The sequence below is a fragment of the Xiphophorus hellerii genome, chromosome 12 (genome assembly GCF_003331165.1).
Source record: "Xiphophorus hellerii strain 12219 chromosome 12, Xiphophorus_hellerii-4.1, whole genome shotgun sequence".
In the NCBI taxonomy this organism is placed as follows: Eukaryota; Metazoa; Chordata; class Actinopteri; order Cyprinodontiformes; family Poeciliidae; genus Xiphophorus; species Xiphophorus hellerii.
In genome coordinates this window covers 5,338,529-5,364,554 of record NC_045683.1, presented here as the reverse complement: position 1 = coordinate 5,364,554, position 26,026 = coordinate 5,338,529, and the positions used below count along the sequence as shown (strand labels likewise).

The 26,026-nt window shown below is 39.2% G+C and overlaps 5 protein-coding genes across 5 annotated transcripts; 2 read left to right on the top strand and 3 right to left on the bottom strand.

The window, feature by feature from the left end:
* The first annotated feature begins 205 nt into the window (after window positions 1-205).
* On the top strand, window positions 206-2,837 carry dynll1 (dynein, light chain, LC8-type 1). The gene is made up of 3 exons (XM_032579510.1): window positions 206-424; window positions 1,103-1,243; window positions 2,466-2,837. Exons 2-3 carry the CDS (start codon window positions 1,112-1,114, stop codon window positions 2,601-2,603), a joined length of 270 nt encoding a protein of 89 aa, XP_032435401.1. The 5' UTR covers window positions 206-424; window positions 1,103-1,111; the 3' UTR covers window positions 2,604-2,837.
* A 1,770-nt stretch (window positions 2,838-4,607) lies between these two features.
* On the bottom strand, window positions 4,608-8,683 carry rpl6 (ribosomal protein L6). The gene is made up of 6 exons (XM_032579212.1): window positions 8,511-8,683; window positions 8,314-8,412; window positions 7,298-7,441; window positions 5,959-6,007; window positions 4,865-5,049; window positions 4,608-4,788 (listed from the first exon to the last, which is right to left on the bottom strand). Exons 1-6 carry the CDS (start codon window positions 8,658-8,660, stop codon window positions 4,636-4,638), a joined length of 780 nt encoding a protein of 259 aa, XP_032435103.1. The 5' UTR covers window positions 8,661-8,683; the 3' UTR covers window positions 4,608-4,635.
* Window positions 8,684-14,317: 5,634 nt separating this feature from the next.
* acaa2 (acetyl-CoA acyltransferase 2) lies at window positions 14,318-21,523 on the bottom strand. Its single transcript, XM_032578576.1, has 10 exons — window positions 21,376-21,523; window positions 19,404-19,570; window positions 19,206-19,334; window positions 17,976-18,092; window positions 17,330-17,477; window positions 16,997-17,172; window positions 15,692-15,821; window positions 15,519-15,589; window positions 14,912-15,066; window positions 14,318-14,835 (listed from the first exon to the last, which is right to left on the bottom strand). The coding sequence occupies exons 1-10, from the start codon at window positions 21,389-21,391 to the stop codon at window positions 14,754-14,756; spliced, it is 1,191 nt and encodes a 396-aa protein (XP_032434467.1). The 5' UTR covers window positions 21,392-21,523; the 3' UTR covers window positions 14,318-14,753.
* A 212-nt stretch (window positions 21,524-21,735) lies between these two features.
* Window positions 21,736-23,586, top strand: mrpl40 (mitochondrial ribosomal protein L40). The gene is made up of 5 exons (XM_032578578.1): window positions 21,736-21,922; window positions 22,077-22,160; window positions 22,663-22,818; window positions 22,897-22,978; window positions 23,113-23,586. Exons 1-5 carry the CDS (start codon window positions 21,864-21,866, stop codon window positions 23,338-23,340), a joined length of 609 nt encoding a protein of 202 aa, XP_032434469.1. The 5' UTR covers window positions 21,736-21,863; the 3' UTR covers window positions 23,341-23,586.
* Window positions 23,587-23,903: 317 nt separating this feature from the next.
* c12h22orf39 (chromosome 12 C22orf39 homolog) lies at window positions 23,904-25,859 on the bottom strand. The gene is made up of 3 exons (XM_032578579.1): window positions 25,768-25,859; window positions 24,389-24,556; window positions 23,904-24,297 (listed from the first exon to the last, which is right to left on the bottom strand). The coding sequence occupies exons 1-3, from the start codon at window positions 25,804-25,806 to the stop codon at window positions 24,166-24,168; spliced, it is 339 nt and encodes a 112-aa protein (XP_032434470.1). The 5' UTR covers window positions 25,807-25,859; the 3' UTR covers window positions 23,904-24,165.
* Window positions 25,860-26,026: the final 167 nt, after the last annotated feature.

Below are 26,026 nucleotides of genomic sequence, written 5' to 3'. Positions count from 1 at the left end.
TGAATTTAGAAAAAAAATCGTTTCAACTACACAACGTAAATATTTTTATTTACCGAAACTGTAAATAAAAAAATCACACGATGGAAAATATATTTCTTTACTGCATTAGAAAACAATTCACTGTTTAGCAATTAGCCCGCTAGCGTTAACCCCGCTATATACAAGCGTTGCCCTGACAACGGCTGTTTCGCGGTGCATGATGGGTTGAAATAAAATGCTAGCAGAAATACCAGAAGGATACGCACCAGTTGACCAATGAGAGCGCTTTGTGCGTTAACGGTAGCCAATTGGAGGAAGTCAAGGCAGCCGTATCCTACCGCCACACACCCACATCACTTTTGTGTCAACCACTTCGCGGGAGTTGTCGCTCCAAGAGCAGTTATCCCATTTAAACTACTCATCGCTTGATACGCTTCCGTTGAAGGTAGGGTGGTAATTTGTGCATTCACGGAGCTGTATTTGAGTTGTTCAGTTTATTATGTGTGCAATATATTTTTACTGGCGAACGCGTTTTTTAAATTGTTTTTTTTTTTTCCATTGTATTGAATTACTGTTGGTGTTCTTGGTTTCAGCTAATCAGCAGCATCATTGCAAGAAAAAACATCTTCCCATGATACATGACTTACTATAAAATATATTTTAAAACATTTTATCTTTTCCTGCACATTTAAAAACAACTGGGGAGAGTTTTCTTAGTGGCTAATGCATTTTAAGGAGTTGCCGGAGTTATAGTTTTAGCATGATCCTCTAATCAGACTATAGGTGTAAAAATGTAGACGGTAATTTTAAATGTCTTGAGTATCCATAGAAACTACGCAGAGCGCACGTTCATCTCGCAGCCTTTTGATGGAAGTTATGTAACACTTGTAGAAATGGCTCGATCAAACATTATGTATCCGTTATTATGTAATAATGTCGTCGCTGAAGAGACATTTTCTTTTTTCTCTCTATGATCTTGACGTGTCCACTGCTTTATTTCCCCCAATGCCGTTGTTGATTAGTGTTGGTACCCTCAGGCAGCCTCTACAGTCACATTATGTATGAGTGTGTGTCAATGCCCTCATCAGGATGATAAATTATCCGCTGTGTTTTGGTTACCCAGAGCAACGCCATGTCTGACAGAAAGCCAGTGATCAAGAATGCCGACATGTCGGAGGACATGCAGCAGGACGCCGTTGAGTGTGCCACACAGGCCCTGGAGAAGTACAACATTGAGAAAGACATTGCTGCATACATTAAAAAGGTATATATAAATAAAGGCTTTCTCCATCATGAAGCATCCAACATCTAAACAGACAAATCCACATGAAACCATCTTCAACTTATTAAATATACCAATCTATCTGAATAGGTTTTTGAAGATTTTGTCATGTTATTGGCATTGTGACCAGGGCTGGATTTAGGATTTAGGAGGGTGTAGGCCCCATGGGTTGGATCCAGTTTTAGTGCCCAACCCATGCAAGGTATTTTTTTTAGAAATATCCAGTCACAGTAGATTGCTAGATAGATACACATCATCCTCAAAGTTTCTAGGCCTAGTCCGGATGAAAATATAGTGTCTCCAAAACAATTTTTTATTCAAACTGTCCTTTAAAAACAGGGCATCATTTGAGCAAATCTCTCAATTGCCCCAGAAATCAACCAAAATGTTAGTGACTATGCCAAGCATGTGTGTCTAGATCTTGCTGTTGTTACATTTAATTTACTTGGGGTTGAAGGTTTGTTCTCAAATAGTTGTGTATTGCATACCTACATTAAAATCACCATAATTCATACAAGAAAGTATACCATGTTTGGAAAACATCAGATTTTTTGTTTGTTTGGTACATGTGGCCACTAAGAATGATGGGATGACAGACCACAACCTAAAGTTGGAAAAGAATTGCAGGAGTTTTTATACAAATATGTTATGCATAATTGCAAATTTACATTTTATTCTTGATCCTCATTTTTTAAAAATAAACCCCTAGTCTCTTGGTAAAATTATTTATTTACCAAAAACCAACTGATATCTTAGAGCGTGGTTTTTTAGGCCCTGCTAAATTTATTTAAGCAAGCATATTTATGTCAATAAATAAATGTCAGAACTTAACAAAAGCTCGTCCTTTCCATCTTAAGTGTATAGATAATACCCATAGAGGACTGGGGAGGTGGCATCCCTCCACTGTTGTTTTGGGGTGTACATATTTGCAGATTCAAAGACTGTAATTTAATTCTAAGCTATTAATAATGTTAAATAATTTAGTGCCAAAGCTCCATCCATGTATAGGAGCAAGAGCATAATACAGGAAACTGAAAGCATGTTGCCAATAATTTCTGCTCACAATTTAATAAACATTTAGTGATGTAGCTCTACATAACACTGCTGACCCATTAATTCGAGAACAACTTCTGGATTGTTTGCTAAATAAAAAACAATTCCCTGCATATTTGATCATTCTGAATATCTCTTTTGTTCCTTACAGGAGTTTGACAAGAAATACAACCCGACATGGCACTGCATTGTTGGGAGGAACTTTGGGAGCTATGTTACTCATGAGACCAAGCATTTCATTTACTTCTACCTGGGTCAGGTAGCCATTTTGCTGTTCAAGTCCGGTTAAGGGAAGGCTGCATTTCCCCAAATCTCCGTTGACCATTCAGTACTGACGGACTTCGAAAGGCACTTATCATTCCTTGGCGAGGGGCCGCTGCCTTTTTTTGTGCTGCATTCTACTTTGTTGTTTTTGACTATATAAACCGTGGCCATGTTAAAGAGATAAAACACTTGTATTTATTTTTGTCTTGTTACATTAGACATGTCGGTTTTTTAATTAAAGTGTAAATGTGAAACAGTCTGTGTCGAATGTGTGCTCTGGTCATTTCATTATGGCGGATCAACCATTTTCTGTACCAACTTAAACCTTGAAGGGCAGCAGGGGGCTGGTTCCTATCTGTAAGAGGCAGAGTGCAATCAATCAAGTTTCATTGTATAGCACATTTCAACAAGGTAGTTCAAAGAGCTTTACATTATGAAAACATCAAGCACATACAGTCACCAGTAACAGACATTACATTTTATCAAAAGCCATCATTAAATCATCAATACATGTCTGAATGTTTTGTTCACTGTTCATTATGTTTCAAAAGCAACTGAACAGGTGGGTTTATAGTTTTGATTTTAAGGAACTCAGTGTTACAGCTGTCAATTTTCTGGAGTTTGTTCCAGATTTTTGGTGCGTAGGAGCTGAATGCTGCTTCTCCTTGTTTGGTTCTGGTTCTGGGTTGCAGAGCAGAACAAAACTAGAAGGCCTGAGAATCTGGAAGGTTGATACAACAGCAGCAGATCTTTAATATAATTTGATGCTAAGCCGTTCAGTGATTTATACTAACAGTATTTTAAGCTACAGGGAGCCAGTGTAGGGACTTTAGAACTGGGTTTATGTGCTCGATCTTCCTGGTTTTAGTCAGAGAGCAAGCAGCAGCGTTCTGGATTAGCTGCAGTTGTCTGATTTATTAGGCAGACCTCTGAACACACTGTTGCAGAAATCAATGCGACTAAAGATAAAACACACAGATGAGTTTCTCTAGATCTCGCTGAGACATTAGTCCTCTAATCCTGGAAATGTTCAAGTGATAGAAGGCTGACTTTGTAACTGTCTTTATGTTGCTCTGAATGTTCAGTCGGATGATTAATCAATTACAAGTGTATGTAGTTCACTAAAAATGTGACTGTTCAGGACATATAACCCACAAAAATTAACAACTGGAATCAGTTGTTAAGCCTGTTAGCAAAGATTCTTTGTATCCTACATATTTTCTATCACGAGTGCTCAGTCTGTTCCGACAGTCACTAACTTTATACACTCTTTCAATAAATTAAAATATTGAAAAGATCATTTATTTCATTAGCTCCAGCATTTAATATATTAAAAACTGATTTTGATATTTTCTAAATTATGAACAGCTATAGAAAACATGACATCTACAATTACAATATATCAAACCAATTAAACCATTTTTTTAAAACAGAAAGGTGGGCTTAATGTAAAGTGTATTCAATACCTGCTTACAGGTTATTTTCAAAAGATACTTTTAATCTGACAAACCAGACTAAAGCATATAATTTATTTAATATTACTATAATTAAGATTTGTCACAAGGAGTTTGGATTGGCAGCATTGCAACTCTTGGGTGCTGACAAAACCTTCAAAAGTAGTTGAGAGCTTCATCCTCATTTATAAACCGTTCCTCGGTTCCAGGAAGGTGAAAATACAGCTTTCAAAAATTCACCCATGAAAACCCAAGATCATTAGCCACCTTTGACAACATTCTTAAATTGCTCAACAAGCCCTAGAAAAAACTTGAGAACATCAAACTCAGAAATTTCTAAATTTTTCTAGAATATTTCAGGGATTAATCTCTCCAGAACATTCTATCAAACATATTGATCACATTATCTATCGCAACATTAATTATTGATTCATTGCCCAGCCTTAGTTGAAGGTTTCAGCATTAAACTCATGAAACCTTCAGTCTACAAATACGTTTCTATCCAGAAAATGAGCAGAAGCCATTAAAACTCCATGATACACATGGAAGTGGAGGTAAAATAACGAGTCAGTCAATAGACGGTGGTAAGTTTTTATTACATATTTAGAAAACCAGCTTGTGTGGGAAAACGCCATTAGTCAGAGCGAAGGTGGAGCGCAGGTATCCTTTCAGCTGAGGCTCCTTCTTGATGAGGGGCAGCAGCTGAGCATCAACCGCCTTCTGGTCCTCCTTCCTCTGCTCCGTCAGCTGGTACTTCTGCAGATTACACAACAGGTTAACGAGGTCGCTAGGAACACTACGGCGCTACGGAAGCAGTTAGAGACCAATTTACCTCCTTTTCCGTATCGAAGATCTCTCCCTCCTGGTGACGGGGCCTCCTCAGCCTCTTCTTCTTGAAGTAAGTGTCGTTGAGGGTTTTGGAGATCTTCATACCAGAGATGTCGATCTTGGTGGTGGTGGCGATAACGAATTTCTGGTGAGCCCTTCGCAGGGGGACTCTGTTCAAGGCAAGAGGGCCTGAAAAAAGACAAAAACAACGTTGGGATAAAACAAGGTTTGTGTTCTCACAGTAAAACTCAAGCAATTTTTAAACCAAGGTTGAAGGGTGTTTATAGATAAATACTCGTACATCCTTTGAGGAAATGCATTAACTCCTTCAAAATTCCCCCGTTCATAAATGTACAAACTTTGGAGATAGAAAAATAAAATACAATCAAACTAATAAATGCAGTTTCAAATAGGATATATCTGATCACTGTTATTAATGTCTTGTACTCTACAGCAGGAGCAAAGTAAGTTAAAATATAACAAAATCTGATGTTTTGAAATGTCTCACCCACCCTATACATGAAAGACAAGTCAATTTAATTCAACTACACTTTCCTGAGTCATTGAGTAATTAGGAATAATAAATATTAATTACACTGAAACAAACATAAATTATGTTTTTATTGTTTCAATAAAAACACATTTTAAATGCTTAATTTTATTAAACAATCAAATTAAGCATTTAATTTGACTTTCCTACTCAAATTAAATGTTTAAATAGAAAGTCCAAAAAAATCTCAAATGTTTTTGCGAAGTTTTCTGGCATTTATAAAATTGAAATAATTTTGGTGATTTTAACTGATATAAAACAAGTTTAGTCTTAACTTCAGACAGTGAGAAACTAAATTTTTTTATGTGCATAAAAATATCTGGTTTTAACTGTAAATAAAAAATTTTCAAATTTAAGCTTTTGATCAAACGTTTGATTGCATTTTATTACAAAACTGCAGTTTGAATATACAGAAATCAAGCACTTTCCAGACCTTGAAGACATCTAAAATTCAAGGATTTCAAACACTCATACAAACCCTGGTAAATAAAAAAAACAACAAGATTTTCCAGCTGCATAATAACTGCTTATGCAATCTGCAGCCTTACCGGTGACAAGCAGGAGACCACTTGAGAGCTGCTTCAGGAACACCACGCGCTGAAAAACAATCATTTCAGTATTAATCTTAAGCGCTGAAGGCATTCTGCTTCAGAACAACGCACCGCGCGCTACAAATATTTCTCCCAGGACATCCAATCTGTTTATCTGAAGCGGTGCAGGCAGAAAACTACCATGACAAGTGTGTGTGGGTACGCTCGTTGCCATAACTTAGCCATACAGCAGGTGAGTGGGAGAGAATCCTCTGTTGCACTGAGGGTGTGAGATTAGAGTTCGATCAAATGTGCAACTAAACCCCCAAAATGTTCTAGAGTAAAAACATTTGATGCACTCAGGATGCGTTTCTGTTTTTAGTGCTCTCACTGTTTACTGATCTGTGCAAAACATAACACACAAAATGCTTGTGCAACATCAATAGCAAAGCTAATATTTCCATGAAAACTAGTAAATTTCTAATAATGCTTTATAAGGCTGGGCGATAAATTGATTAATCAAATTTTTGTTGTTTTTTTTAATTTAATTTTTGGTTTCCATAGTTCAGACTGATGTCAGCAAGGCCGCCATGTTTTACAATTTATTTGGACTTTGAATTCAGGTCAACTCTTCCACAAAATATAAGGTTCAGACAAAGATTTTTTTTTTCTTTAAAGCAAGAATGAAGTCAATTTCATTAACAAAAATTATCCAAACCTTTTCTCATTAAAATGACTTTCTTGTAACTAAGACATTCTTAAGGTACAATTCCTTTGATTTTGTAATATTAAGAATATATTCTTGAATTTAAACAATTCTTGTAGTAAACTATTATACTATGTGTGCATTTTCTGTCATTTGTATTTTCTTTTTGGAAAGAAAAAAGAAATTTTAAAATTGATTAAAATTGGAAATCAGATTTGGTCCGAAAAAAATAAGATTTTATTTTTAATCCATATCACCCAGCCCTATTTAAATAAATTTTCATTCAATTACACCATAGAAAATTAAAATTTTCCCACTAACAGTGAAAAGTGACTTTTGTTCTCCAATGCAAGCATGAAAAAACATAAAAACTAAAGATAATGATTAAGTTTTCTTTTTTTAGAAGTTGCACTTAAAATGCTAAAAAATCTAACCTTTGAAATAATTTTTTACACCTATGAAACAAAATAGTCTCTTTGTGTGGATCTTAAAGGACTGGCCAACAAATTTCTGACTTTTTGTTATTATCCTTTTGATAATGACCAATATTTGACCCTTGTAAGTCAATTCCTCCAGTCTTTTATTGTGTTGGTCATTTCTTTACAACAAATATCCATTTCCTGATCTGTAATCGTTCAAACAAGCGATTACCTTTCCGCGGTGGCGCCCGGTGAGCAGGATGAGGACGGTTCCAGGTGTGATGGAGGCGCGCAGCTTCCTCTTGTGCTGGCTGAAGGGTTTCTTCCCATGGCTCCTCAGTTTACGGGGAACATCCTCTGTGGGGTAGTAGCGGGGCTGCAGGAGGTAAAGATATTGATTTTATAGACTAGAATAACAGCAAACGTCTTCATACTGAAATAGAAACTTGGTGTTTACAAACTTGAAAAATGGAAAAACCAATGGAATTTCCTTTGAACAGTAAAAGCAGCGCTGTCCCTCCCCTACCTGTTGCTGTGCAGTGTCTCACACAGGTCTCCTAACATTTCCCTCACAAGAGAGGCCAATTTTGTTGTTCAAAAATATTACCAAACCCACAGTAAATATTGAAACTAAAGTAGTACTTCTGGGACTTTTACTCTTCTTATGTGGGACAGAGTTTTAAGCTACTAGCACATTGTCTTAATTTAAGCCAAATAAATGTTTCAACTCACTAACCAGCCAGTGTTCCTCTAATTCAGAGGTTCCCAAACTTTAAAATAATCTGAACCTTAAAAAATGTCACATTCTGTTAAAAAGCATCACAACAGCAAATCAAGCCCCATCAACAGCTGATTTATTTTCCAATATGCTGCTTTTATTTATTTAAGTACAGCTTTTATCACCTTTTTCACAATGTATACAATGCATATGCTTTCTTATTGCTATTTTTGGCCTATAGGTTATTTTATCAGGAGGAACTCAAGACCAGACACATAGTTATTTGGGGACTACTGCTCCAATGCAAAAAGTTACAACACAGTAAAATATTCTGGTTGTAAGAATTTAATACTCTGAACTAAATCTGTTCATCCTAGAGATTCCTTTTTAAGATTATTAAAGAAAAATCAAAAGGAAACACCGGTGTTCTGTCTTGAATTCGATTCTATTTACGTCTGAAAGTATTTGTGTAAATGTTAAATATTTGTCCAGCAGCTTATAAACTTTAAAACATTTCACCCATCACTCACCATTTTGCGCAGCTTTACAACACGGGTGCCTCCATTCTTGTCTCCTCCGACAGTTTTCACAACTGTGGCCTTGGGTTTTTCTTTGATCTTTTTCTCAATCTAAAACAAAAGCAAGTTGGGATTAAACGGCGATGTCTCATCATGTGCTTTCAGATTGTTTTTTATATCGACTCATGCCGTTGTGGACCGGACCTCACCTTGGTCTCAGTGGTCTTGGTCTTCCTCTTGTACATTGCCCGGCGGGCGTACATAGCAGAACGGGAGTAGCGGCCGATGCCCCGGGCCAGAACCGGGTTCCGGCTCCCGTGCTTCTTCTTGGCAGACTTCTTCTTGTCTCCCTCTGCCATCTGATACAAATATAAGACAGGGAAGTGTTATTTCAAATCAACTATTTAGCAGGCACATTTAAACAGCTGACCAAATCTTATGCATTAAATTCTGTTCACAGATGATGAACAATACCTGCTTGAATTAGCAACAGATGAATTAGTATTACAGCACTGTTTAAGCCATAACTTCAGTAACAAAACTAGCTTAGAGCTTTCAAACCTTAGTTCAACGAGAGCTAAATAACACTAACAATTAAAACGTAAACCTAAAACCTAGCTGCATCTGAACCAGTAACCCAATGAGCAGCACAAACAAAAACAATATATTTATAGTATTTTCAATGTTCGCTTGCAACACTAATGCAAACCAGCGGCATGACATGTAGCATGACTACACGTTAGCAGCACAGTAGCAGAGCCACCTTGTTAGCTGCTTATTTACATGTGAATTTATAATTTAAGGCTACTGATTAAAGCAAACCAACATCACATCTTGTTATTAAATTGTTACGAAATCTATCGGAGAATGGCCGGAGACGCATTTTAAAGCAAGCGGCTCGGCTAGCTTTGTAGACTTCATTCAGGCTAGCCGCCGGCCTAGAAGCGTCGTTGAACTAAAACGTTCCTAAATACAGCGACATGATGGACAAATCAAGGAAATAATGGTGTAGACGGTATCATCTAAGTATACTGTTACAGCGGATGACATTACGGGGTTGCGGTTTTATTCTGTAACACAGATGAAAACAGATCTTTATTCCCACAGTTACACGAAGGCAAGGTTGTCTTACCTTAGCTATGAAAAAAAGACCGACATCCGGGGATGTTACGTTTATAAGGACGCTGTCTCATTACGTTGACGTCGCTGCGACGTGCTTCGTTGATGTGATGGTCTTTGTAGTCCGAATAGGGAATTGTTTACGGTTGTTGTTTTATGTGTTAATTTTTAACTGTTGCCTTTATTTCTCTTATAGCTACTTTTTCTAAAGCATTAACTGCATAATTTACAGATATACTTAAATATTTCTTGTTTTTATTTTATTTTAACTTGTAATAAAACAGATTTTCATTTCTAACCGTACTTTATATGTGTAAACGTCACATTCACAAAACGTTAGCTGAAGATAGGCACCAGCAGATGGATGGATGAATGGATGAATGGATGGATGGATGGATGGACATTCCCAAAGAACCTCCGTTTTCTAATTGAGGTGCAAGTAAACCTTTAAAACACAAAATATTGTAAATAATTTTATTATTTTTATTTACTTTGTTTTGAGAACATGAAGCAAATTTATATTACATTTTATTCAATAATTAAATATTACTTAATATGCTACAAAAAACATTTGTGCTTAGTGCACCCAAATGGCTAGCACGTCAACATTTTTGGCAAAATTAATCTTATGGTTTTCTTTATCAATTCATTAATCAATAAAGCTAAATTTAAATTTCAAATGCACATTTTTTTTTAAAAGAAAACCCAGTTTAATTGGTAGATTTCAAACAATATTTGCTTTCAACTAATTGAAAAGCAAGAACAACCATACAGGGTTGTTTCCAACTTAAAATTATGGAAATCTTAAATTGTTTTTACTTACTTTACTTGTCACATTTTGTACAATTGCTTCAAGAGTATTGTAAGTTTGTAATTTTCTTCTCATTATTTTTTTCTATGCTTCTCCTGGCAAGTTTTCTGCAGTTATATATGCACTTATATGTGCTGTTGTTATACACTGATGCAAAGATTATGGGGAAAAAAATCTGGTCAACATTTTAGCTTGTGTGTTTATCAGTGCACAAAATAGAGCAAAAAAAAGAGTTCTGGTTCAGTTTTAGGCCAGTAACCTTTTTCAGGGTGCAATAAACCCATTTAGAAATGTACTAAAGCGGAACATGTCCAAGATATATAATCTGAAGATTTATGCTTTAATATCGGAGGAATAGAAACTCCTGTTCGTTTATAAATTGTGGAGTACATAGCGAACCAACATCCATCCATCCATCCATCTTCTTCCGCTTATCCGAGGTCGGGTCGCGGGGGTAGCAGCTTCAGAAGGGAGGCCCAGACTTCCCTCTCCCCAGCCACTTCTTCTAGCTCCTCCGGGGGAATCCCGAGGCGTTCCCAGGCCAGCCGAGAGACATAGTCCCTCCAGCGTGTCCTGGGTCTTCCCCGGGGCCTCCTCCCGGTGGGACGTGCCCGGAACACCTCACCAGGGAGGCGTCTAGGAGGCATCCTGACCAGATGCCCGAGCCACCTCAACTGGCTCCTCTCGATGTGAAGGAGCAGCGGCTCTACTCTGAGTCCCTCCCGGATGACTGAGCTTCTCACCCTATCTCTAAGGGAGAGCCCAGCCACCCTACGGAGAAAACCCATTTCGGCCGCTTGTATCCGCGATCTCGTTCTTTCGGTCATGACCCAAAGCTCATGACCATAGATGAGGGTGGGAACGTAGATCGACCGGTAAATCGAGAGCTTCGCTTTTTGGCTCAGCTCTCTCTTCACCACGACGGACCGGTACAGCGCCCGCTTGACAGCAGACGCTGCGCCAATCCGCCTGTCGATCTCCCGCTCCCTTCTTCCCCCATTCGTGAACAAGATCCCGAGATACTTAAACTCCTCCACTTGGGGCAGGACACCCCCCCTGACCCGGAGAAGGCACTCTACCCTTTTCCGGCTCAAGACCATGGCCTCGGATTTGGAGGCACTGATCCTCATCCCGGCCGCGTCACACTCGGCTGCGAACCGCTCCAGCGAGAGCTGCAGATCACGATCTGATGAAGCCAAAAGGACCACATCGTCTGCAAAAAGCAGAGATGAGATCCTAAGGCCACCAAATCGGATCCCCTCAACACCTTGGCTGCGCCTAGAAATTCTGTCCATGAAAGTGATGAACAGAATCGGTGACAAAGGGCAGCCCTGGCGGAGTCCAACTCTCACCGGAAACGAGCCCGACTTACTGCCGGCAATGCGGACCAGACTCTGACACCGGTCATACAGGGACCTGACAGCCCGTATCAAAGGGCCCGGTACCCCATACTCCCGGAGAACCCCCCACAGGGCTCCCCGAGGGACACGGTCGAACGCCTTCTCCAGGTCCACAAAACACATGTAGACTGGTTGGGCGAACTCCCATGCACCCTCCAGGACCCTGCCGAGGGTGTAGAGCTGGTCCAGCGTTCCACGACCAGGACGAAAACCACACTGCTCTTCCTGAATCCGAGGTTCGACTATCCGACGGACCCTCCTCTCCAGGACCCCTGAATAGACCTTGCCAGGGAGGCTTAAGAGTGTGACCCCTCTATAATTGGAGCACACCCTCCGGTCCCCCTTTTTGAACAGGGGGACCACCACCCCAGTCTGCCAATCCAGGGGAACTGCCCCCGATGTCCATGCGACATTGCAGAGTCGCGTCAACCAACACAACCCTACAACATCCAGAGCCTTAAGAAACTCCGGGCGGATCTCATCCACCCCCGGGGCCCTGCCACCGAGGAGCTTTTTAACCACCTCGGCGACCTCGTCCCCAGAGATTGGAGAGCCCAACCCAGAGTCCCCAGGCTCCGCTTCCTCAGTGGAAGGCATGTTGGTGGGATTGAGGAGGTCTTCGAAGTACTCTGCCCACCGGCCCACAACGTCCCGAGTAGAGGTCAGCAGCACACCATCCCCACTATAAACAGTGTTGGTGCTGCACCGCTTCCCCCCCCTGAGACGCCGGATGGTGGACCAGAATCGCCTCGAAGCCGTACGGAAGTCTTTCTCCATGGCCTCTCCAAACTCCTCCCACGCCCGGGTTTTTGCCTCAGCAACCGCCCGAGCCGCATGCCGCTTCGCCCGCCGGTACCCATCAGCTGCTTCCGGAGTCCCACAGGCCAAAAAGGCCCGATAGGACTCCTTCTTCAGCCTGACGGCATCCCTCACCGAAGGTGTCCACCAGCGGGTTCGAGGGTTGCCGCCGCGACAGGCACCGACAACCTTGCGGGCACAGCTCCGATCGGCCGCCTCGACAATGGAGGCACGGAACACGGTCCACTCAGACTCCATGTCCCCCACCTCCCCCGGGACGTGTTCGAAGTTTTGCCGGAGATGGGAGTTAAAGCTCCGTCTCACAGGGGATTCCGCCAGACGTTCCCAGCAGACCCTCACAACACGTTTGGGCCTGCCAGGTCTGACCGGCTTTCGCCCCCACCACCGGAGCCAACTCACCACCAGGTAGTGGTCAGTGGACAGCTCCGCACCTCTCTTCACCCGAGTGTCCAAGACATACGGCCGCAGATCCGATGAAACGATGACAAAGTCGATCATCGAACTGCGGCCTAGGGTGTCCTGGTGCCAAGTGCACATATGGACACCCTTATGCTTGAACATGGTGTTCGTTATGGACAATCCATGGCGAGCACAGAAGTCCAGCAACAGAACACCGCTCGAGTTCAGGTCGGGCGGGCCGTTCCTCCCAACCACGCCCCTCCAGGTCTCACTGTCATTGCCCACGTGAGCGTTGAAGTCCCCCAGCAGAACAAGGGAGTCCCCAGGAGGAGCACTCTCCAGTACCCCCTCTAAGGACTCCAAAAAGGGTGGGTAATCTGAACTGTCGTTCGGCCCGTAAGCACAAACGACAGTCAGAACCCGTCCCCCCACCCGTAGGCGGAGGGATGCTACCCTCTCGTTCACCGGGGTAAACCCCAACGTACAGGCGCCGAGATGGGGAGCAACAAGTATGCCCACTCCTGCCCGACGCCTCTCACCTTGGGCAACTCCAGAGTGGAAGTATGTCCAGCCCCTCTCAAGGAGACTGGTTCCAGAACCAGAGCCGTGCGTCGAGGTGAGACCGACTATTTCTAGCCGGAACCTCTCGACCTCACGCACTAGCTCCGGCTCCTTCCCCACCAGAGAGGTGACATTCCACGTCCCAAGAGCCAGTTTCTGCAACCGAGGATCGGACCGCCAGGGTCCCCTCCCTCTGCTGCCACCCATCCCACACTGCACCCGACCCCTTTGGCCCCTCCCACGGGTGGTGGGCCCATGGGAGGGGGGGCCCATGTTTCCTCTTCGGGCTGAGCCCGGCCGGGCTCCATGGGTAAAAGCCCGGCCACCAGACGCTCGCCATCGTGCCCCCCCTCCAGGCCTGGCTCCAGAGTGGGGCCCCGGTGACCCGCGTCCGGGCGAGGGAACACCAAGTCCAAAGTTTTCCTTCATCATTGGGGTCTTTGGGCTGCTCTTTGTCTGGTCTCTCACCTAGGACCTGTCTGCCTTGGGTGACCCTACCAGGGGCATGAAGCCCCAGACAGCATAGCTCCTAGGATCATTGGGACACTCAAACCCCTCCACCACGATAAGGTGGCAGCCCATGGAGGAGTAGCGAACCAACACTTCGGGTTTTTTTCTTGTCACCCTTATCTTTTTGTCTTTCTTTTGGTTTTGATGTTCTGTTTGTATTTTCTTCTAATTCATGTAAAGCACTTTGAGCTGCCATGTTGCTGAAAATGTGCTATATAAATAAAATTATCTTTACCTGAAGTTGCCTCATTGCTGCTAAACCAGTCACAGGGGAATTCAAACAATTTACATTAAGAAATAAAACTGTATCCCTTTCTGTATCGCTATCAATATTTTAAATGCACATTTACAACAAACGAGAAAGAAAAACAAGTGATAGTAAAATGTACAAAACAGCTAAACTTTTTTGAACAATTTTATTTGGAATTCTTTGACAGAGAAGTACAAAAATTTAGTCACCTCAGCTGATAAAACACTAAATCCGCAAATGGAAGTGATGGAGGGCATTTAAAGGCAAACACTTTATTGCAATACTGAACTGCACATGTTAGCATGACTAAGGATCAAATCTGTCTTTAGGCACAAATGGGCTCCTAAACCTCTAGAAGCAGTTTACAGTAATTTGTTTACGTTCACAGATCTCTTAAGGCAAACTCAAACATATGCTGCAAAAATCAATTGGCAGAGAATGAGAAAAAAGTTAAATTAGCTGTTGTTCTTTGTCATTAAAGATGCCTTTGACTGTGCACCAACTAGATTTGATCTCATGCAAGTGAAGAGTGTTTCTGTTAGGCATTTATTTCACAGGAATCCTGTAGCACCTTCTTCGTCTGTTAGCACTTTTCCAGGACGATGGCGATGCCCTGACCACCACCGATACAAGCAGAGCCGACGGCGTACTTTCCTCCTCTTCGCCTGTTTGAAACAAAGCTTGTTATGAGAAATAACCTTTTTTTTTTTTTTTTAAGGCTATAGTTAATGATTTGTCTACCTGAGCTCGTGCACCAGGTGAGCAGTGATGCGCGCTCCAGAGGCACCGAGAGGATGACCGATGGCGATAGCCCCGCCGTTGACATTCGATTTTTCTGGGTCAAGCCCAAGAGCCTTGGCAACGGAAAGATACTGAGGAGCAAAAGCTTCATTCACCTAAACGGAGGAAGAGAAACAAACAAGAAGTTCATCAAAACAGCAACAGTTCATCAAAAGGCAAAATTTCTCTTTAAACTTCTTCATGTAGAACCAGCCACATTTATTCATACTCCTAGTAAACGTGCAAAAAAACAAAATAAATACAAAAATCATTCATTGCAGTGGCATTATTTCATACTAAATAAAATGGAAAAAAATAATAATAACTGTAACTAGTTACTGCCCTTTTGGATACATCATCCAGAAACTTTGAATAATTGAGAAACATCCAATAATTTGATTTTAGAGCATTTATCTAAAACCACGTGACACTGATGAATAAAACAATTGGGTCATTTTCAGATGTTGCGTTAGTCATATTTTTACATCCTATGTACCCTTAAGTAATCACTGTGTGTATAAAGTTAAAGGATAAAGTCAAAATGGCGTCTTTATTCTTTGTGACAAACCTCAACAAGATCCATGTCCTTGACAGACAGGCCGGCCTTTTTAAGAGCTTCTGTGATGGCCGGGACTGGACCTAACATGAAAACACAAAATTTAGTTTTAAAAACTGGAATTAATTCACCAATTATTTTTATTAATGTAGACTGATTTAAATCATATCCCTGCTATCCCTCACCAATCCCCATAATGCTCGGGTCACAGCCGGACACGTGATAGGACACGATTCTGGCCAGAGGAGTGAGTTTATGTTCCTTCAGGGCTTCCTCACTGGAGATCACCAGAGCAGCAGCTCCGTCAGAGACTCCCTGCAGACCAACAAGAGACTCGGCTTAGACATGATCTGCTTCATTGAACGGGTTAGGATAAGTCTCTGGGCGATACAAGACATGTTTGGTACTTTTTTATTTTGCACAAAATCATTCTTAGATACTGAGATTGTAGTCTGCACAGAATGAGATGTTTTAGAGACTCTTAAAATTTGAATAAGCTGCTGCTGGCCACACCCCCAACTCAACATTTACATTCACACTTGAAAATAAGATAAGATAGATAAGATAAATCTTTATTGTCATTGTCACAAGGACAACGAAATTTAAAAGGTGCCATCAGTCAGTGCATATGCTTAAAAACAAAAAATAACTGTCTCACAATTCACACACATTGTAAGAATTAACAAATGACTGGTAAAAAACCCCCCCAAAAAAACCTAATAAATAAGAACAGCCACATATTTTTTTTATGTGGCTGCGGATATACAATTATACAACCATGCATCTTTGAAAAGGATTAGTAGAGCCTCCTGCACAACCAACAACAATAATGCAGCAAATGGTTTCTTGTTGATAAGTCAACAACAAAACATTTGCTTTTTCCAGCAGCCATTGTACAGTCAATACAGCGGTAAAACCAGCTGACCAAACGTCCTGGGGCTCAGTTTGGGTTGCTAGGTGACGGGATGCGCTTCACTGGGGTTGCTAGGTAACAGCGAAGTATCCGGTGAATGTCAGGAGGTTTTTGAAACTGGTAATTTTGCAGACACGAAAAAATATTTAACCTACTGCCAAAAACGGCTGGGTGTTTCTTTTAAGTACTTTGTTTTTAGAAGCAGTTGAAACCCAAATAAAAATCTAAAAACATGCAAAATGTGAATTCTGCAAAATAGGTCCCCTTTAAAACAGACGTTTGTTGTTGTGGGTCTAACAGTTACATAAGACAACACGTTTATGTGATGATGTTGCTGGATTATAGTGGTTTGTATATTTTACTGAGTATTTTTTATCTCAATCCTTAACTGCTCTGAAATTTTCTCTTCTTATCTATCCAGTCCCTTTCTGAATAAAGTCAAAATAAAGTAAAGCCTCACAGGCTGAAGGTGTTAGACAAGTCAACAACAAAGATTAACAAGACTTTTATTTAAATAAAAACACAAAACCAAGTAGATCTTCTCAGTCTATATGTTAAATAAAATAGAGTGTCTCACTGAAGCGTTGGCGGCGGTGACGGTTCCTCCCTTCTTGAAGACAGTAGGCAGCTTGGCCATCTGCTCCAGCGTGGTCTGAGGTCGAGGGTGTTCATCATGAGTCATGGACGCTTTGCCCTTCTTCGCCTTCACCTCAACCGTAGCAATTTCAGCTGTGAAGTGACCCCCCTCATGAGCTATAAGAGGAGAATTTACAGGTTAAATATTTAAAATACGCCCAACGTAAGACGTCTCCATAACTGGAAAAATACAGAAAAGTAAATATAGCTCTAAAAATATTTTAAATATAGCTCTAAAAAGAGCTATATTTAAGGATGACATCTGCCTGCTTACCTGCCTTCCACCTCTGTTGTGTCTGGTACGCGTAGTTGTCACAGTCCTCTCGTGTTATCTGGTATTTCTCTGCCAGGTTTTCTGCAGTGATGCCCATCGGGGTCTTGATGTGGAGGTCAGTGAGACCCGCCCACAGAGTGTCCTCCAGCTGTCAGCAGGGGAGCACAGACCAGTGAACGGATTGTTTCTGCACAAAACAGCTGCTGGTGCTTTTATCAAGTTTATCTGGAAAGCTTTGAAAAAGATCTCAAAACAAATCAACATTGTATAGTAGAGTCATAAGGCTGCACTAGATATTTGAGAACTATTCCAATTTTAAATTAAATTATCCAGTGGAGAAAAAAACCAAAAGTTAGGAAATGGGATTAAAAAAGCTACATCACCAGAGGGGCAATTATTGGAACGGCCCCTATAAATAAATAGAAATCAAGCTTTTTTATTGTATTCTATATTTAGCTTCTATCATAAAGATTATAGGAACTTCTAACTAGTAATGTGAGACTTTCTGAAAAATCATCACATAAAGTTAAGGCTGATTTCTGCAGAAAACACAAACTCTTACCAATTATTTTGGTTTAGTTTCTAGTGCAATAGGACAAAACTAAACTTACAAGGTTTGTAACGTACATACGAAAAAAACAATAACCTTAAGATCAAACCCAAACTTTGTTCCGAAGCGGATGTTACGAACGGCGTAAGGGGCTTGGCTCATACTCTCCGAACCGCCGCACAGCACCACCTCCGACTCCCTGAGACAAATCTCCTGCAAACACACAAAATTATAAAAAAGATTTTATTATGAAGCTACAAACAGAAGTCCAAGAAACTTTGGGTTAAACATGTGGAAAATTTTGAAATTCTAAGAGTGAAGGATGTTTGTAGAGATAAACCCTCTGCCTTTTAAACAAACACACATCATTTGAGGAAATGCATTAATTTGTTCAAAATTAAAATTTCTGATTATTTAGTTCCTTTCATAAATGTGCAGGTTCTGTGAACTTTTCACATGGTAAAATTCAAACACTTTTCAGAAATTTTTAAGGTACGTTTTCAAACTTTTTTAGCACTGCACTTCAGAGATAAAACCAATACAAATTAACTAAAAAAAATACAGTCTTAAATCACTATTAAATAATATTCATTTTACTGTTATCAATAACGTGTTGTGCTGGTATTTTACACTAAAATGTAACAACATTTTATGTTTTCCAATGTCAGTCATACACACTCTACACCTGACTGGTCTGAGAACAAAACACTAATCTAACAACAACCAAAAAAAAAGTTAATAATGTTTAACGTAAAACATATAAGTTATTATTTCAGCTATATGGATCAGTGACTCAGTGAGTCATTAGGAATAATAAATATTAGTTACTATGAAAAAATCCAAACAAATCTTGTTAATGTAAATGAAATTAAAATGAAATGCTTAAACACAACATACAAATAAAGTTACAAAAAATATCTACACAATGTTATTGCTAAGCCTTCTAGCAAATAGAAATTATTTTGGTAATAATAATAAATGTGAAACAAGAGAATTTTATTCTGATTTAACTTCCGACAGCGAGAAAATATGTGTCTGTTTCTTCTTATTATCATTAAATATCGCTTTCCAAATTTAGGCTTTTATTCAAACGTTAGATTGAAGTTTATTACCAAATTGTGCAGTTTGACTGTCAAACACTTTTAAGGATTTATACCGAAATCAAACATCTAAACAAAATTCTAGCATTTTCAAGGATTTCAAGCACCTGTACGAACTGTGAATATAATTTAGAAAATAAGTGACGTAAAGGAGACAAACAGCTGAGTGGTTTAGTGTTAGAAGGAGAGTAAGCAGGTCGATGTTTTGTTGTGGTGTCTTGCTTACATGAGCACCATTGATGATGGACTGGAAACCAGAGCCACACAGCCTGTTCACAGTGAGCGCAGGAGCTGGGATGGGAACGCCACACCTCAGACCGACATGACGAGCGATATACGGAGCATCGGCCGAACTCTGAGGAAACACATAACGTTACGTTATGAGAACACAAAACCCTCACGAGTGGCAGCCGACGTACAGTACCTGCATGACATTTCCCATGATGATGCTGTTTATGAGTTCTGGAGCGACGGCGCCGGCGGTGAGGGCCGCTTTGGCGGCGTGCTCCGCCAGATCTGTGGCGCTGTGATCCTTCAGTACTCCACCGTACGTACCGAACGGAGTGCGCTTGGCTGCTACGATGAAAACACCTAGAAAAAAACAGAAGAAGAACCTTAGTCCAGATGTCAACACAAAAACAATGCTTGATTGTTAACATCACGTTGATGACTGGCGCTTTATTTATCTACTTAAATATTGGTTTTGTTTAACAAGACAAAATAACTCCCTGATGTTCTGGTTTTATTGGAATGTGTTTCTAATTATGTTTAACATAAATATCAGCTCAAAATTATCTTAGCATAAACCAATTTACAATCTAAAATTAAAAAACAGATATAATTCTGGTATAACTTATAAAGTTCCCCATCCACTTTTTCCTTTTCCTCATTTAGTCTTACATTATGCAACTATGTAATCATGACTTTAAATTATGTTATATTCGTTTCTGAATAACAGCAAAATTCACTTATAATGAAGACAAGTATTTTTCCGTTTCTAACTCATGAATCAATGTGTGACTGGTGATACGTGGCATCAAACACATGATGCCTTGACCTGGACTGGGCATTCTGTTTCCTTTGATAAACATTAAAATGACGAGCGACTCTCATCTGTGATGTCTGTTTGCTGTCTCGTAATGTAGAACATTCTGTCTAAAAATAGCCTCGAAGCCCAAAGCAAGACCAAGTCCATTATTTATTTAGCCATTCAACATAGTTCAATATGTTTTATTAAAAATGTCACAATCCAAATCTATGTATGATTTGAAGTAGCGTAAGAATAAGGAATTACTGTTATGCGTAAGTGACCTGAATCATTGGCAATGTTTTTTTGACTGGGATTATAAAAACAATACTTTATAAAAACCCATATTAGCAAATATAGCCATAAGATTAACATGGTTATTAACCAACTAAACTCATCTTGTAACCTTTAAGTTAGATTACAATGATGCTGAATTCATGTCAGGATTTGAGCTTCACTTCTATTAAAAATTTATAAAAAAAATCCCAGCTTGCAAAAGCTGCTTTTACTCCATGTTACCCAGTTTTATACAAAAAGTGTTCCTGGTTTGTAATGAACCACACTGCATTTGTGAGAAGCCAAAACAAACAGTACATATTACATCTAGAAGTAAAAAAAACTATAATCTGCAAATATATATATATATATATATATATATATATATATATATATATATATATATTAGGCAATGTGTTATATTTTATAATACATTGCTGATTGTAGTATCATTCCTCTATTTATACACCTTGTACTGTTTTGAGAAGTTAATTAAAAAGTCACAGGAGCTCAAAATTTGGTGAGAATACTCCTAAAAGTAGATTTGTTTTCTTCCAAAAAGCTGATATAATTAAAAAAATGTAACTAGTTACATAGTTCTATTTCTTTCCTTTTTTGTATACTATTGTTGTATAGTAAATACAAAAAACAAAAAAAAATCTACCTTTCAATCAAAGAAGGGAGATAAAGAAGTAGCTAAAACCACAAGTAAGCATAATTTCTATTAGCATAAGCATAAACAAACTAAGTTTCTCGAAATGTTATGTTGACTAAGGTTATAAAGCTTCTCTTTAAAAAATATAAAATATATTATTTTTTAATGTCATAATAAAGAAAGCCCCATGATACCACTCACCTTTAACCTACTTTAAATGACGTGGAGTTCATGCAAGGTTTTCGGCTGCACTTGCATGTAAACATTGACATAAGAAGTTCTACTTTACAAAGCTCCATTTTCATAATTTCACTAATTATATTCTCTAGTGCACAAAAAGTAAGAAAATGCGACATTTAACACGGAGCAACATGGACCACAAACGAACCTACGTGCGTTTTATTTTAGTCTAAATGCTGAACAGAAATATCAGTTTACCTCTGATGAGCGCCATGATGTTGGTTCAACAATGATCAGTTTGACAGTTTAAATTTTTAAGCTGGATTTCTGTCTCTGTCTCCTGATCTGCCCACGGTGGGTATATAAAGAAGCGTCCACTGCGACCTTTACCCCAAATAATGCCTTCGCTTCATGTTTTACCTCCACTGCTAGATTCGACACAAAATTTACTTCAAAATTTTACAAAAAAAATGTATGGATTGCTAAAAATAACTATATAACTTGATTATTGCAATCAAACCTAAAAATATCTTCTAATTCATACATTTTATGTATTTTCTGCTATTTAAAAACGTTCGAAAATGCGGAAGTAAAATGGTGAACGCACTTTTCTTAATACGTCATCTTTCTGCGCCTTGTCCCTGCTGTGTTCCGTAAGGGGACACAAGTGAGGCGACATGTGAAGATTTTGTTTATGGTTCTTTTTGAAATCGGCAGTGTAAATTGAAGCGGCATCCAGGGAAAACATGTCTTTGGTCGTTTCACGTTGCATCGGGGTTTTATCCCGACAGGCCGCCGCGCACCGGTAAGCGTTTGTAGATGAAGGATGATGTGATCTGTGTGTGTCCGAATCAATAAATAAAGAGGAATTGAAGTGAACTAGTACTGGAAATATGCTGTCATGGTTTGGTCGTGTGGTGCTTTAATATGTGTTGCGGTTTTCTTGTGTAATTTTTCAGCTTGTTTTTGGGAGAATGTAACCCTGCTGTGCAGAGTCCCTGGTTTTCTCCTGTGGCCACTCTTAAGACATCTGCACCACTCAGGTATGAAATAGTTACCACTATTTGATTTAAAAACGAAAAAAAAAAAAAGATTTGGAGGTTTTCACTTCATTTACGCTACATTCATTAAACTGTCTGAAATATACCACTCTCCATTGAACAATGTAAATATTTCATTGCTTTATTTAACTTGTTAAAAATAAATAAATGTGATTTTTCTTTCTATTTCAGCATGTTGTGCTGCAAGAAAACAACAACAAAGTATTAGGTGTTTTTGTCTAGTTTGTAGTGCAAATATCTTAATACCATTGGAACAAGACAAAATGAACTTATAAGTCACTTTTCAGCAAGATAGCAAAATTTGTTTAAATCCATCATGTGATTAGTAATCATGGAACAAGTTCTTCTCAGTTAAGAATCCAGACATTTCACCTGTTCAACAATAAAATATTAAAAATAATAAAACATAATTTTCTGCTATTTAAACATGCACATGTGGTGAAATAAGAATGCTCATGCAGAGATGTGGTTTATGTTACATTAGAGCGGAGCCGAAGAAGAAGAAGAAGGCGGATCCGCGGAGGGAGATGATGATGAGGGAGAGACTGAAGAAGAAGCTGAAGAAGCTGGAGAGGGTTCCGCCTGAGTTTATCCCCATAGAGGACTTCATCACTCCCACTAAATGTTTGGATGAAACGAGGTACAGCTCAGATCAAAGCTCCACAAAAAAGTCCCCTTTAAAGTTTTAAATCATTTTTTTCTTTATTTCATAAAAAAGAGAGCGCATTCCTCCAACGCTGTCATTTGAAGAAAGTGAGAGTCGCGCTCTTCTTCTGAAAGAGTGGAGTCGATACAAACAGGTTATTATTCATCTTACACCATTTTATTCCTAAACCTCTAAAATTAAGATTACTTTTGACTTTTAAGAGCCTCTTGTTTTCATCATATACAGTTAGAGATGTGTATATATACACATTTGTTTCTGTATTTTCAGAAGCAGCACATGGCTGAAGTAGAGGTCATCGAACTCGCTCTGGAGGCCCAGAGGGAGGCGCTAGAGGAGCTAAAAATGGAGTCTGAGGAGCTTTACCTGGCGGCGCTGAAGCCAGATCCACTTCTGCTTCCATTCACTCATGAAGGCCCTGCCTACACGCCTCCAATCCCCAATTATGACGCTCCAGATGGGAAGTATAATGACATTACTAGAGTGTACACACAATGAAAGTCTGTGGGCGGCGCTTCTTTCTTTTTTTACTGTGTGAACAGAATTGATTGGGCTGGGATGCTGCTTTTTATCAGTCTGTAAAATCTGGCTTGATGGAAACTTAGCACATTGTTTCTTTGCTGATTTGACTAGAAGGCATTCTTACTCATCACAATTACTGTCATCATAATTACACTTAAGTTGTTTTTTTTATTCAAACCTCCACAACAATGTTGAAAATAAAAGCTTCTTTGTTTAATCAAAGCACTGATTGTTTCAGTTTTTAAATAAGAACTCTGATATGTGTTGAATCTATATGTAATGAGGGAAAAACAATGACGCTACACCACACAGTACAGCTAGTTTTGGAGTGTAAACGACCTTTCAAAATATGCATCTCTACTATGATGACCTCTGATCCAGCTTTAGTTTTGGGTAAAGTTTGTTTAAAGTTTATGGGATTTTATTTTAAAAGATTTTTTTCTTGGACTTCTTCATGAAATAAAGCAGGAAACTAAATTAACAGTAGCTTAACATTGATAACAAAACTTGCATTATAGAAGCATTGAACACTAAACTGATTTCATTTTGTACATTTTAATTAAAGTAAAGCTTTAAAGTTTACTCTTAAATAAACAAAGCACAACACAGCTCTTGCAATTTAAATATGTTCTTAAATTATGGGTACTACATGAAGTTTCATATCAATTAATCCCTCCTTTGAGTAAAAGATTAATTTTTTAACAGTTTAGGAATCAGTTTAGAAACAGCAGGTGTCAGTGGATTGTCCATGAAGTGAACTACATTATTGATTCATAGAGCAGCGGCAGGCGGCTCTTCAGATCAGGAGTCTTGCTGGGTTTCCTGGTCCAGAGGCCTGTGCCAGTCACCAGGAGGCGCCTGCCTCAGTTTCCACACTGGGGTGAAGTTTTTCTGCTCTTCCAATCGTCTCCTTTCACTTTTCTGTAATGCGTCCTATAATATAAAAAAACAAAGGCACATCTTTATGAAACTAGAAAAGCACAAATTTACATCCTTTTCAGAATATGATTTCCTGGAGTTGCACCTTAGCTTCTGTGAGTTTGTGACGTTCCCATTCACTGCAGTTATGGTAGTCTGCTTTCCACTGCTGGCAGGACGGGGCGGTGCCGTAGGTGTAGTAATGGTGAAAACGATTCCTGAAACTTTTGCAGTGCCTGAACTCACTCAAGTAATCTTCACAGGTTCGAGGTGGCTGCAGGAACACAGGTACAAATAAAGCAATTAGCTTGGATTGTCTTGGTAGTTGTATGTTTAATAAGGAGCGCCAAAGAGGAGAGAAAAGTACGACTGAAAATGAGCTCAAATCCACTGAAAATTTAAAAAATAAATCTCCTTTTCAGATTTCTTAGCTTGTGTGTTAAATGTTGAAGTTCTCTTTTCTCTAAAATACATGTCACCATGTTTTAGACAAGTTGAAAGAATCAAAACCTCTTTAACGCTGTGTTTTGGACAGATGAGACAAATAAAGAGGTTTGCTGATTTAAGCACATTTTCCTCATACCAAGCATGGTAGGGGAAGGATGATGGCCTGGGCCAACCATAAACTCTTGTTTATTTAACTATTGTGGAGTTAGTTTTGATGCCATCTGTTCAACAGTTCAAACTGGTCAAAGTCAGGTCATGCAACAGGACAATAATCCCAGAAACATCTGCAAATTTACAACAGAAAAACAAAAATTAACATTAAAAAGCTGAGGTATTGCAAGACCACAGACCAAGTACGGAATACTCTGGATCTGAATCCAATCTGATAGGATTGATCTTTCTTTAATGACTAATTCATATTATTGCTCCTAAAGGGGGTTCCACAAATTATTGAAACATGGTGAACTTATTTTTATAATGAATGTGCTGATATTTGTATTTATTTTATTGATGTTATTTCCCATTACTGTAGACAAGAATAACGTTAAGACCTGACATTTATTTTTTTAAGCAAAACTGTGTCCAAAAAAAGTATCTTGTACACAAATGCAAGATACCATTACAGCTTTCAAACTTGGATTGGCCGTTTATTTCCTGAACGCATTCAAATTAAAACGGGGAAACAGCACCCCCTTGTGATCGTCATTGGAGTTACATGATAGTTTTTGTTTTTAGAAACTAGCAAGCGTCTATTTTTTTTAAAGAAATACAAATTTAATAAAACAATGATAGGCTTCCTAGTAAATGTATATGTTGATTTCTAGATCTAAAAAACGTATCGCGTCCATTCTTGATATTCCACACGGTTACTAGTGGTCAGGGTTACGGAGACTTTACTTAGCATCGAAAGCTAATCACCTTGCTAATTTATTCACCAAGGTTAGGCCTCAGATCAGCAAAACCAATGACTAAACAAATTAAACAAAAATACGTTATTATGAATGGCACGATTATGAACACGTTTTAGGGATAATTTACCCTCCACGCGCTTTCTGCAAGCTGCTCCATAGTTAGCATTTAATATTACAAGTGTTTCCGGTTACATGCTTTTCAAAACAAAGCACCACCGCAGTGTTCGCAGCTTTTACTTTGAATATACCCAACTCTTCTAGACGCTGGACCAACTAAAGTTTAAGTTTTCGAATAATGTATAGTCTACATTAAATAACCCAAATTTCAACCAGTTTTTGCTGTTTTATTTTTTATATACTCATGTTTTCCAATCTGTCTTCTACAC